Genomic DNA, 14,413 nt, shown 5'->3' with positions numbered 1-14,413 from the left:
ATTGCGAATTCTTAATTGCGAATTCGCAATTTGCGATATCGCAAATTGCGAATTTACACACATGATGAATCTCATTGATTCAACTGCCTGAAAGCCAGTACAGCAATCAGGCGCATCTGCTCCCTTGTTTGAAGGTGTGGTTTGGCAGTTTGCTGAGTGAGCTTTCCCTGGAGGTTGCTGCTGCAGTCTGTGCCTCACATTTTGTTTGAAAAATGGAAAATGAGAATCCTGTTGAAGAGGGGCCAGCCAGGAAAAGGAAAATTAAGTTTTCTGATCAAGAGTTGGAAATCCTCATTGAGGAGGTGACTACAAGACAGGAGCAGCTTTTTGGTAAGCTGTCTCTGAAGGTCCCTTAGGCTGTTAAAAGGAACCTATGGATTGGCATACAATCAAAGGTGAATGCAGTAGGAGTGGCACATCGCGATATAAACAATCTTCAAAAAAGATGGTATGACCTGCGCAGCCGTGCAAAAGAGAAGCTAGCAAAGAGGATGAAATCAGCAAAGCTTACTGGAGGTGGAACACCTAGGGATAGACCCAACACTCCCCTGGAAGACATGGTGGAAGGCACACTGTTAGAATGAGGCTGTAGTCAGAGTAATAAACATTGATACATCAGAGATTCCAATTCCTTCTGAAGGTAAGTGAATTGTATGTGCTTTTCAATATCTGAATGGAGCCCATTAATTTAATGACTGTTGATGGATTTTCAACATTGTAAATATGTTGTGTATTAAATGATCTGTGTGTGTCACCAGCAACAGCCAAGTAACGTTAGTTAAATGAAAGCAGTGCATTATGGGAGTTGTAGTTTTTAGGAATCCATCATGCACAAAAACAGTACATTTTCTCTTTTTTAATTCATTGTTATAAAGAAATATCATGAATGAGACTAGAATCATTTCACTGACAACATTTTTACATTTTATTACACGATGAAAGGAAAGTGCAAACTTCAATTAACATCATGTTTGCATTTTTTAAACCATAGAGGCACTGCAAGACATAATTGAGCAGGATTTAAGGGATTTCCACAACCAAGAAGTTCAAGAAACACAGTTGGAAAATGCTCCCAGTACTTCAGCAGCCAATTCACAACCAGGGGAAAGACAGAGAGTGCGACAACTGCTCCAGACAGATTCTGAAACTGAGCAGAATGTCAATGTACCAGAAAGGCAACCCCAAAGCACTCCTACAGTCACAAATCCAAGGATGAGTAGGCGAAGGAGACTTCAGCAGTTTTCTTTGCGCCGAGGTACTGTGAGAGAAAGTGATCATGTTGGAGAGGGTCCCATCACTGGCAATCTTGTTGAGGACAAAATACTAAAGGTACAGCGCCTGCAAGGCAAAGACATTAGGATTATTAAAGGAAAACTAGGACATATCAGCAAACAAATGGGTACATTAGGTACCAGTATGAATAAAATGATCAATGTAATGAAGACAGGCCATGAAACATCTGCATTGAAGCTTGACCGCATTGCCAATTCTTTGGAGACCATGCGCACAATGATGCAAAAACAGCAAAATATAAGTGGAAACAGGCAGGTACGACTACTGACCAACATTCAGGCTCATAACAGGGAAATGACTCGCCTTTCAAATTGTACACGTGGCCTCTGCAAGCAGACCCTTTCAACCCAGGTACTTCTGATGAAAACATTTGAACATATTCAAAAGGGAGTGGGGACTACATTTGAGCCATCAGGAATTTCACAGTCTAAGGCATCCCCAGAAAAGCAAATACCAATGGGGGAGAGTGGTACCGGCAGTGCTGTGAGTGGCACATCTGAGCACTGCTTAAGTGGCACACGGCGAAGTAATAGGAAGCAGAATGATGCCAGTAATATCACCATGCACAGTGGGAAAAGTACAGGGAAGGCATTAGGAGTGCGTGGCCATAAGAAATGACATTGTCTGTGATGCCTCTTGAGTGGTATTCATGAGGTCAAAGTTGTTTACGGTTCAATACTTATCATTTGTACATGTCTGATTTAAAAACCACAATTAAGTTTGGGATACAGTGAAAGTCCATGAAGGAAATGCATTTCAGTTTCATTTTGAATTAAAATGTACATTGCTTGCAACAACAATACATTTTCAGAGTGTTTCTTACCTCATTTAGAAGTAATGCTGTGTGATCTCTGCCCTTCTCCTTCTCCCCTCTGCTGCCTCTGGTCCATGTGCTTTTGCTTGTGATTGAGGAGGCTGATTGACATTTGGAGGTAAAACATCTTCCTCATCAAGTTCTATGCCTCTCTCAGTTGCTAGATTGTGTAGCATTGCACATGCTGCTACTATTTTACAGCAAATGTCTGGTTGGTATTGCAATGCTCCACCAGTTTTATGAAGTACTAGCAGCCCGCCCCGGCGTTGCCCGGGGGCAGAAGGGGGCTGGGGGCTGCATTTTCAGCATTTGCTTAGTCCCGGCCGGGCCGCCCGCCCCGACATTGCGTATACCCAGCCCACCCCGGCGTTGCCCGGGGGCAGAAGGGGGCTGGGGGCTGCATGGTTAGTTGCGCCGAGACCAACACCTGTCACTTCTATTGATTGCAGTGACATTCAATCAGTAATTTGATCAACTTTGGAAACATGACAGGCCAAGTATACCCAGCCTGCCCCGGCGTTCCACGGGGCAGAAGGGGGCTGGGGGCTGCATTTTCAGCATTTGCTCAGTCCCGGCCGGGCCGCCCGTCCCCCGCCCCCGCCCCCCGCCGCCCGCCCCGGCATTGCGTATACCGCTGCCCGCCTGCCTGCCTCCCGCCCGCCTCCTGCCCGCCTCCCGCCTCTGCCTTACCTCAACTGGACTTAGCCCCCACTCCCGGGCCCCCAACCGCACCGACATTGCCCGGACCGGCTCACGCCTCGCCTTACCTGAGCCGCCGCGCCACTCTTCGCCGCACGTCACTCCTCGCCGCACGTCGCCGCTCGTCACCGCTCCTCCCCGCCTGTCGTCATCACGCAGGTGTAGGTCACGATTAGCGCTACGTCGCGGCTGGCGCTTGTTTTAGGGGACTACTTTGTTTTGAAACTTACATTTTTTAATTTACGTTTTTTTAAAATTTTATACAGCCTATGTCCATCTACACACCCTGAGGATTACAACAATATATTGGGTGTGTGGATTGGCGCTGTGGTTCCCGAGTTTACCTTGCTAAAAGGTGCAAGTTCTCTCTTTATAATAGTAGTATAGATTCTAAAGCGTGATTTCATCACACCAAAGGTCCGCTCTATCACATTCCTGGTTGATATGTGAGCCTGGTTGTAGTGCTGCTCTTTCCTTGTACTTGGATTTAGGTATGGTGTTAATATATAAGACCTTACTGCATAGGCACTATCTCCTGCAATAGAAAACAATGTAAATTGAAAGTTTAAAGAAACAAATGTGTGAAGATAAAGGAAAAGTTTGATTAGTAGAATGAGACATTTACCTAGCAGGTATCCATCTCCAAATTCACCAGCAAGCAGTCTAGCATGAATGGCACTATGTCTAAAAATTTAGGAGTCATGGGCACTTCCTGGGTAACTTGCAACTAGGTCTGTAATAATGGTTTTTGAATTACAGACTGCTTGAATATTAAGGGAATGGAAGCATTTTCTGTTGCGAAAAATATACTCATTTTCTGAGGGTGGGCAAATGGGGACATGTGTGCCATCTACACAGCCAAATACATGAGGAAATTGAGCCATGTTGTAGAAATCCAGTTTGGTCTTCATTAAATCCTGTTGTGTGCTAGGAAATTTTATATGATACCTTATTCTTTGTAACATGGCATTTAGAAAGGCATTAAAAAATCTGGAAAGTGAACTCTGGGAGACACCACCAGCAATGGCTACTAACCCCTGAAATGACCCAGAAGCAAGGAGGTGCAATGAACACAATACCTGCACATGGGTTGGTATGGCTTGTGTCCTGCGTGTTTGCCTCTGGAAAATTGGGTCCAATTCCTGAATTAAATCTAATATTAAAGTGCCATTCAGCCTATACTTAGTAAATATCTCTGCTTCCGTCTGGCCCAGTAAGGTTATGCACACTCTAAAGATTCTCTCCTCTATGAGCCTTCTCCTCCATCCTGCAGCTACTCTCAGCCTCTGCCTGCGAGCCAAAAAGTAAAGTGCAACCATCCTGAAAGGCTAACTCAAGGTCTATGAGGTCCTTATATGCAGCACAGATGATTGACAGCTGCAGTGCAAGTAGTTAGTTAAATTAGCACCAGGTTGAACTTCTTCTAAATTTAAGAATACCAAATTGCGATTTTTTTTGCAATTTCCCACAGAATCAAAATTTTTGCGATTTTTTAAAGAAATCGCAATTAATATTGCGATTCCCAAAAATGCGAAAATATTCAATGAATGATGCATTCCAAAAGCATAAATTGCATTCGCAAACGGCCGAATTTTGCGATTCGCACCGTTTGCGAATGCAATTTTGTTTGATGCATCTAGGCATTATTTCCTCCATCACTGATAATACCAGAACGCTCTCACCCCCTGTAAATGTGCATCGCTAATGTTACCATGACTTATCGCTGTAAATGTGCATCACTGATAAAAGCAGGACTCTCACATCCCCTGTATCCATTGAGTGTCATCCTTGTGACTCACACATTCCTTGCATCTGATCATCACAGATACCACACTAGGAGCCATTAGCCTCCCGAGCCAGTGTCATTCTGATACCATTATTGGAAATTTCTTTACACCTGTACCTGTTCATCCCTGAAGTTATAGAAGATTTCTTTGTACAATTTTATCAATGTGCAGAATGTAGTTTTACACTCAGATACGCATGTTCACACTGATATAGTAATGTTGTCTTTAACATGAATTTCCAATAATGTGAAGAAATGCTTTTTCCTGACTCTTTTTAAGTGGACCTTCTTTTGGGCCCAGCAGCTATCTTGCTCCAAATGAATGTCTCGCCTGTCTTCCACCTGCACATTACACAGTTAATTTTAGCAGCACACGGACAAGCAGAATCATGTTTGTTTATTTCCATTCATGATTGTTCATGCTGTTCTTAATTAATCTTCACAAAACTGTAACTTTACAATAAGGTTCTCCGCTTGCTCACTGTACCCTATTCATTCATAATCAGCTTGCTCTTTTTCATGTATCTAGTTTGTTCCACCATCTCTGGATGACAATAGAATAGAGAGGATAGAATCATTGTTCATAGTGTGGGATAGTCCTTAGGCGCGAAGGCAATCCCGCAAGGTGGATGGAGATAAACTGGACAGTCTGTCTGGGCAGCCAACCCACCCTAAAAGCAGAGGTGAATAGCTTGGGCATCTGGCTGGACGATGCAAGACAAAAGCTAGCAGCAATGTGTTTTGGCATACTCAGAACATTGAGGAAGCTTCTGAGAAGGATACCTGAACCATCATGCAGAACAATGGTGCTAGGATTAGCCATCTCACGCCTGGATAATGGGAACTCCCTATATTTGGGAAGTCCCAAAGCTGTCATAAAGAAGACTACAGGTTATCCAAAATGCTGCTGCTCGTATACTATGTAAAATCCCCAAACATCAGTCTGCTGTCCAGCCACCTGTAAGCCTGCATTGGCTACAAGTAAATAAAAGAATATATTTCAAATCCCTCTGCTTAGCTCATTGAGCAAGGTATAAGAAGGGCTGCTGTTAATCCTGAGACTCCGAACACCTTATAACACTGCAAGAACACTACGCTCTACTAGCCAGCCACAGTTTACATTACCTAGGATTTAAATAACCAGGAATGAAGGAAGTTCCTTTGCATTCCTAGCCCCCAAGGCTCTGGAACTCGCTTCCACAACATACCTGGAAAACAGAGTCTGAACCTAAGTTTAGGAAACTGCTAAAAACAATCCTTTTCAACTAATTTGGCACTTTCAGATATCTCCCATTGTTGGCTTAATGATGGGGGGCCCTTTGGGTAGCCATGAGCTTTAAAAATCTTCATGATTAGAATATGACACTTAATAAGATTGTGCTCTGATTTGCTGAGAATGTAATACATTTTATCATACCACAATTGTTCTTGAGTTTTGATGGTTTCATATATAAAATCAGCCTATATAAATCCTCAGTTTTGTGGATGAGCCAACCATAACTCTCCTGAGCTTTCCTGAATGCTGCTAGGGATGCTGTCCATTTCTCTCTTGATTTTACTGCCCATTTGGAACATAGAATATTTGTGATTTTGCTTTTCTCTGTAAAGCACTATTTACAGAGAGCATTCCAAGCAATTTTTCTGTAACACCTTTTTGGATATTTGTAATGAAATATTTTAACTATTTAGCTGATCTAGAACTCAGTTATTAAGTGGGCCCTTTTACTTGAGTGAATTTCTGATATTTTTGATGTGCTGGGAGGTGCCTTACCGCGAGGACATACTGCCTCATGAAACTGTGGATTAACACCATCTCGAGTCCGTCGAATGGTGGACTTTCTGATGATGTCATCTTTTGGGGTGTCAAAATTGCGGGGTTTCCCATGTCCACACATTGGTGGTAGCAGAGGATGGTTGCATGTTAAAGTGCACCTTCTTCTGCTTATGAAATTTCCCTTTTTGCGCTGACCCTAGTGCCACTGGGTTTTTCTGAGGTGTATATTCCTCATGGATTTTTTGGGGATCCTGACTCGCAGGGTTGCTCCTCTTTGAAGCAGATTGTAAATACGAATAGGGTGGAATGATTCTGGTGATTGAGAGTGTTTTGCTGTGTTATTGAAGTGTTTTGATTTTTGGTGGATTGTTATGGTACATGTGAAGTTTTTGGTCTGGCGATGTTAATTTTGGGTTCAATGATCACTGGGATTTTGATATACTATTCTTACTTGTGATTTGCATCAAAGATGTTTGGGTTTTAATGTTGGTAGGTTTGGTTATCGGATTAGGCGAAATCCAAGATCTTAAGATATTGTTGTTGAAGTTGTCTGTATAAAGGCAGTGTGTTTTGCAAGGAGACACATACACACAAACTGGCCTGTGAGAACCCTATTCACTCAGCAACAACGCTTGGTATTCTGTTTACAGTCCAATACTTGGGGACTTAATGATGACATTCCCTAGGCAGAATTCATTAACTAAATGACTGTCTTATCTGTCAGCACCACTATTATACCACCCTATAGGATACTTCGTATCCATGGCAGTGACACGGTCCGTTACCACTATTAACAAAGTGACTATACTGACTTCTTTTTTATTTCTGTCCACTATCTCCCACTCTAGATGGATTTTTGACAGATTATAAGGGACTGTCCCCAAACTCATCATCAATTTTTCTACCAGTCTACCACCCAGACCTTTCTCTCTCTCTTTATGAGGGTTATCCCCACATACACCACTTACACTGTGAAGCCACTGAGTCTGGTCATTCATAGTATGACCCACGGTGATGTACAGTCTGATCAAGTCCTTTCCAGCTTCTGACACCCAGAGCAGTGTAATACTATGGCCCCTTCCACCCTAGCACAGGCTAGTTACCTTGTTCTGCCCAATGTGTTTTGACTTAGGCAGTACTCACATCTGGCTTGGTGGCCCTGGTATGATGTTTCTTTGTCTCTCAATTCCCAAAATTGCCTCTGAATAAGTGCCTCTTCTGAGAGACATGCACCACACACAGGCAGTACTCTCTCCCTCGCACCCTACTTCCAACATGGTGCTCAAAAGAAAGCTCTTGTGAAAAACGAACATTCCCTGAGAGACATGCACCATACACATGTAGTTCTCTCCCACTCCCACCCTACTTCCAACATGGCACCCAAAAATACCACTCGCGAAATACGAGCACTGCTCTATGCCCCAACGTCACTCCACAGTGAGGAGATAACTAGGGGACCGGCCGCACGTTTTTAAAATGAGTGCCACCGACCGCCTTCCCACCGGCGAGTGAGCAGCTGAGGGCAGGAACCAGTTCTGTCATTCGATGAGGTCAATGTGAGTATTTTCCATCTGTTGTCTGCACCATGTGAGTTTATACTCTGTTTTTAGGAGCATCCGCAGCTAGCATAACATTCCCAATATGTCATCTCTAGGTAACCTCTCAAACTGCTTCCCCCACTGTTGAGGATTCCCTGAACAATGTTTTGGGGTAGGGCATATATATTTATGTGTTGTGTGTTTTCTGACCTACTGCCTTTATGTCACGAAAGCGCTCAGATGAGCAGTGTATTTATACCTTTACCGCCGGACCACGGCTTGTAAGCCCTGGTTTTACAGGCATGTCCGCACCTCGTGTCCTCTGGTGTGTTTGACCCACTCACTGCCATTACATTATGTATGCGCACAGATGAGCAGTGTGTCTGTCACCTTAAATCCAGATTCCGGTGTGTATGTCATGTTTGTTCAGGCATGTTTTATCTTTGCATCTGCAGCATTTAGACCTATTGTTACAGGATTAACAACACTAATTCAGACCTATACATTTTGCTGATTTCTCCTTTTATCAGGTTGGATACTGATACTAAGGTGGTCGATTTTGTATAGGTGCAGACCCGCCCTGATCACACACTCAAATCTAGGTATAATTAGAGGGTGTATTGAGTGTCGCTGTCTTGAACCCCTGTATCACTTTTTCTCTCTCTTTAATATTTGCAGTGTCCTGAAGAATCACCATTGGATCCATTAGGGAACACAATAGGCTTGAACCATGTCAACTTGAAAGGACCATTTTCACCATTTAACAAACTGTTTGTTTATTATCACCACCTGCACTGAGAATCACAGAGGAAAATACTCCCAACTCTGACAACCAGGTTATTTTAACCATATTGCACGGACCCCAGAACAAAATTCTCTTAGGGTGCCAGTACGATATTTTTAACTCACTCGCGCTATTCCCCACACACCCACACTCACCACTGCAACATTCCTCTGAAAAGATCTCTGCCAAACAGCTCTCTCGCATGGCCCGTGGGGATCAGCAGCGCCACCCCCACGAGGAGCCATGCCCAATGATGAAGCATGACCCTCTTATGGGTGTGTGAGGGCACTTCTCTAATCAGGAGGAATTCCCCCCCCCCCCTCTCTTCATATCCAACCATTAAGCCATAAAGGAGTCAGGTCTCCTTTCACTTACACTTTAGGCGGCCATATGAGCAAGCTACTTTATTAGGAACAGTTAACTTCCAGCGTTTGACACGTCTGACCTTGGTAGCATGGGTACTGGACCTTTTTCCACTAGCTCCCAGTCCCCCCCTCTCTTGTGTTTTTGATAGAGAATATTGGGTGCCATGTTGAAAAATCCTAAAACTCCTAGCATACCTGCTATGGGGAGACAAAACACAGGGTTCGCCTGCATATGAAATGATGATGAACATTGAGTTCTATAGTGTACCTGTGTTAGACCTGGCACCTTGGCGTGAGTCTCCCTTCCACTTTTTGCTGATGTGCCTCAGATGTTTTTGCTGGTGTTCGATGCTCAGAGCACTGCGCCACGGCCGATCCGTGCCACAGTGCAAGTGCTCCCAATGTAAAGTGTATGTGTAATTGATTTCCACGATTGGATTATTTGGTTTACTGTCAGTCCCCAGTAAAGTGCACGAGGCGTGCCGGGGCTGGTAGATACAAATGCCGCTAGTGGGCCTGCAGCGCTGGTTGCGCCACCCACAGAAGCGGCCTCGTAAAACATGTCTCGGGTCCGCCATTGCTGACCCCGCGTACAGTCCCGTACTGTCACACGCTGACTTTGCAAGTGCCCACACTTGCCAGTCCCAGAACCTTCCCTCACCTTCATATCAGTCACCCATATGGTAGGCCTACGGGCAGGGTGCATTGTAAGCGTAAGGTAGGACAAGCCTAGAGTGTGGCATGTCCTAGTAGTGAATTACAGCCACTCTCGTTCTTCACTATTGAAGGGCTACCGGTTCTCTTAGGCCAGATGAGCTGTCGGAGCTATTACATGCTATAGTCACGGCAGTCTCAGGGAACACGGTAGCAAGTCGAGTTTAGTATGCCTGAACTCAGAATAATAAAATACTTCCTTTAGTAAGGTCAAGGTCAAAATGTTTATTGCATAATTAATTAAAATCATTACAATTTCCACATGTCAATATTATAATACAAAAAAGTAATTGCTACTAAAAAGAAGATTGAACTCTTCCATTGTTAAATGATATAACACAATTTTAAAACAAGATTCCTCAGGTAAACTCCCACCGGCATTAAGAGGTCAGAATGTTTGGTTCATGTTAGTGCAGGGTTTACCGGTCTTAGGGATCAGGGCAGAGTTATTACACCGCTTATTTCATCATGTCCTTGTTCCACAAAACTCAAGCATTTATTCACTTCTGCCGGGAATTTTGTTCCCCGGCATGCTAAAATGATTGAACTCCCTCCTAGCCAGCAAGTTACAGCTTGCCTACAGGTACGAATTTTTAACTCGTTACAGATCTGTTTCAATAATCTTCGACGTTGTACCAGGAGAGCCGGACAAACGCACAAAAAATGGGCTAATGTTTCCGTTTTGTAGCCACAAAGTCTACAGCTCTCAGTCTGGTGTTTCCCTTTCCAAGAAGGTGCTAAGTCTTTCGAACTGTGCATACCCATCCTGCAGGCCATAAAGGCTCTTTTTATGTGCACATTAAAATGAGAGGTTAAATATGCGAGCGGTCGTCCGGCTTTGAAGGAGTTGATTATGGTCCAACCATGTCGCCGCTTGAGCAGTAACGCTTTGTCCTCTTGAAAAGATTTCGACCTTGCTGCCTTATTGGCTAGTCTACTTATTGTTGCTTTGTCCGTCACAGATTCCCAAATTCCTTACAGCCCCAGCTCTTTCACGCAGGTTTTCAGGTATTTTCCCCAAGGGCAAGGGGTTCCAGTTGCTCCTTGATTTTTTATGGCTTCCCAGTTTAACCAATCCATCGAATCCGGATCTGCAGATCTTAATTTGTGACACAGTTTTATGAAGCCGCTCATGCTCCTATATTTCTGGTTTTGCAGACCGAATTCCTGCCTTACTTGCGGTGCTGAAGCACTATTAGGGAGGTTAAAAACTGCTTTGTAAATTTTTGTTTGGAGCTCGTTTAGCAGGTCTGCTTCCTTGCCACACCAGGTGACGAGACCGTAAGATAATGATGGTAATATTTGCGCTGACATGACCTTCAGGAGGTGACTGTGATTCGGGCAATTAATTTTTACTTTTAGCAATCGGTAAGCAAAGATTAGTTTTTGTGCTTTTGCTCGAATTGCGGTTTTGTGCTCTGTTAGTTTTGCTCCCTGGGATATTGTTACTCCAAGGTATTTATACGAGCCTTGTTCGTTCACCTTTGTCCCGTTAAATGACCATGTGTAACGAAGTTTTTTTTGGTCCACTAAACGTACTACTTTTGTTTTTTCTTTGTTTAAGTCCAATCCTTCTTGTCTTAGGTACTCTGCTAAGATGTTTAAAGCTCTTTGTAGACCCACTGGAGTTTTGCTCAGCAGGACAATGTCATCTGCGTATTGCAGACAGGGAATTCGCCGGTTTGCCAATGAGGGTGGATGCACCTCATCTGTGTCCAACACTGTTGGGAGATCAGAAAGGAATAGATTAAAAAGGGTGGGCGCTAGAACACAACCTTGTTTTAGGCCCTGGAATGTTGGTATATTCCTCGTTGTATACGCTCCGTCTCCCAATTTAACCTTTGCCCATGTATCTTCGTGCAAAGCATTTATTGCCTGTATTATTTTAAAGGCAACCCCCAAAGCTGCAATTTTTCCCATAGGCGCTCTCGATTTACTCTGTCGAATGCAGATTTGATGTCGACAAAACAAGCATATAATCGTGCGCCCTTTACTGTTATGCTGTCCATTAAAACTGACAGGCAAGTTAAGTTGGTGATTGTCCCCATGTCCCTCCTAAATCCCGTCTGGAACCAGGGGATTCTCTGAGATTCTTCTATCTAATCTTGCAGCTTGAGGAGGATACAAGAGGCATAGAGCTTGGCTTCCACATCTATCAATGATATTAGTCGGTAATTTGTTGGGTTACCATGGTCGCCTTGTTTAAAGATTGGGTGAATCACGTTCCCCTTCCATGATGCAGGAACCTGTGTGTCACGATAGATTTGGTTAAACAATGGTGTCAGCATTTCTGCCCAAAATTCCGGATCATGTTTAAAAATGGCATTGGGCAGTCCATTCGGACCTGGTGCTCCTTCAACCTTTAGCCTAATAATGATTTTACACAGTTCCGCTGTAGTTGTCAATTCTGGGACTGTCAATTCCTCTTTCACGCAATCCTTTATCACCGGTCCTTCCGTGCCTGGGTTGTAGATTTCCAACTGGCCATTCTCTGCTGCGTTTGTTACCTGCGTATTATTTTGAAGACCAACTGTTCTTGTGCAGTAAAGGGATTGCACATGTTGAGACCAAGTGTCGGCTCCTACTCCCGCTTCTTGAAAGAGTTTTTGTCCTTTATTTAGGTCATTGATGATGCCCCAAAATTCACGACTGTTGGGATGTTTTCCGGCACTTAACAGTCTATTCCATAACTTCTCCTTATGGGCAGATTTTGCAATGTATAAAGCCTTCCTGTAGGAACTTCTGGCTTCTGTCAGAACCCCTTTGTTTGTTGGTAACCCCAGCTTTTTATTCCACGCGAGGTGACGGACAACATTTGCTACCCTCCTTTTCTTTGTTCTCAGTTCGTTGGTAAACCAGGGCTCCTTTTTAGCGGTGGACTTACTCCGTACACCTGAAGTTGCAGGAAATTTGTGAAGAAGGTCCAGGACCAGTAGCTCCCAATTTTTTACAAGGTCCTCCTTTTTTTGCATCCCTAACTCGGATTTTCGAGCCGTTGCGGCACAATGAATTCTTTCCAACATTTCTCCTCTCCATTTTAGTTTCTTTAAGTTGAATTTAGTGGCTTGGTGAAGCAGACCTACTAATTTCGGTGCCGAGTTTGGTGCAGTGTTTAGATAGTTTATTTGGGGGAAATGGTCGCTTTCTGATCGTTGGACGATTTTAAAGGTCTCAATGACTGGGATTAATTTGTCACTTACTATTGTATAGTCTATTGTTGAGTGGACCCTACCACTCAGGACCGTGACGCCAGCCGGCCTGTCCCCCGTCATGTTGCCGTTTAGAACTGTCAGACCCAGAGCTTTTGGGTCAAAGGCTAACCCAATGCCTCCTTTGGGCGGTCGCTTGACTTCTTTTGCCCTCAATTTTCCATTGAGATCACAGTTAAAGTCCCCTGAGATTAATAGAGGACATCCTTTATAGGTTTTTTGCATCGTTTTAATCAGCGACATCAGGCACATTTGTTTACCTTGTTGTAGCTTACGGTCAGGATGGATATAAACATTAAAGATTATAATTTGTCAATTTTTGTGCCCGGCTGACGTAGATTCTGTGATTCTGATCACTTGTACCCAATTTAGTCCTACATCCAATGCTTCTGAAGACCAATCACATTTTTGAGTGATATAAGTTGATAAACCACCCCGAACTGTCCAAACTTTGAGTGTCTTTCTGCAGGGATGTAGTGGGTCTTAAAGCCTGGTATTACACTTGGAGCTGGTTTCCATGTCTCCTGAAACAGGATTATGTCTTGGTTGGAAAAAAAGATTTGGGTATCATGGTCCAGCTCCATTTCGTGGAAACCATGTACATTCCATGTGCATACCGAGACTTTTGTTGAAGTGGTTTTGGCACTCTGCGCTTCCACCCTCCTACGTGGAGACCGGGAAGAATTTTTCTCCGTATTAGGGACTCTTTTTACACAGGAACCGTGGGACCCAGGACCAATCTGTTGTGTCCCAACCGGGCTGCCTGTTTGGGTGTTTGTGGTCTGTCAGATTTACCTCTTCAGCTACGCTTGCATCGGCTGGAGAGGTAGCACGGGCTCCTAATAGGCAGGAAAACGGAAGGCGTTTATCCCCGATATCCTTTGTTTCTTTATTGGTGATTTTTTGTAACGGAAAAGGATATTTTGGGATTGTGTTTCTTAAAAGCGAAATTCCCCAAGATTCGAAGTGATCTCTTGTGGAGAGTATTTTGTCAGCAATGGCTTTTGAAGCCCACGTTGTGACGGTGACTTCAGATTCTATGTGCTGGGGGATTCTTTTGAATTCAACGGACAGGAGGTCCTGAGAAGTTATCTCTTTTAACTCCTCTATTTCCTGGAATAATCTTAGCAGATTGCCCCGGTTTAGGAAGTCCTGAAGCCCCTTTGATGAGTATTCCGGAATGAATGTTAATTTGTGGGGTGTTATTTCAGAATGGAAAAGGATTTTTTTATCGACTTTAGACTGTTGGGGATTTATAAATCCATTGGGTTTCGGAGATAATACGGAGGACTCTTGCCCCTGGTCCGTAATTGCTGACGACGTCAGGTTGGTTGTGCTTTGATTTGTACCTGGGTTTTGATAAACCTTTGAAGGAAAATTATGCCGAGTTTGAGTTAAGGCACAGGTGCGGTGTTTTTCCGTAATGGTAACACACAT

At 43.8% G+C, this 14,413-nt stretch overlaps 1 protein-coding gene across 1 annotated transcript; it reads left to right on the top strand.

Annotated features, from left to right (window-relative positions):
• The first annotated feature begins 212 nt into the window (after nt 1-212).
• Nucleotides 213-1,911, top strand: LOC147733182 (uncharacterized). Its single transcript, XM_086955966.1, has 2 exons — nt 213-330; nt 992-1,911. The coding sequence occupies exons 1-2, from the start codon at nt 213-215 to the stop codon at nt 1,909-1,911; spliced, it is 1,038 nt and encodes a 345-aa protein (XP_086812092.1).
• Nucleotides 1,912-14,413: the final 12,502 nt, after the last annotated feature.

Source organism: Lissotriton vulgaris, chromosome 2_1 (assembly GCF_964263255.1).
Source record: "Lissotriton vulgaris chromosome 2_1, aLisVul1.2, whole genome shotgun sequence".
Taxonomy (NCBI): domain Eukaryota; kingdom Metazoa; phylum Chordata; class Amphibia; order Caudata; family Salamandridae; genus Lissotriton; species Lissotriton vulgaris.
This window is presented reverse-complemented; position numbering and strand designations above follow the sequence as displayed.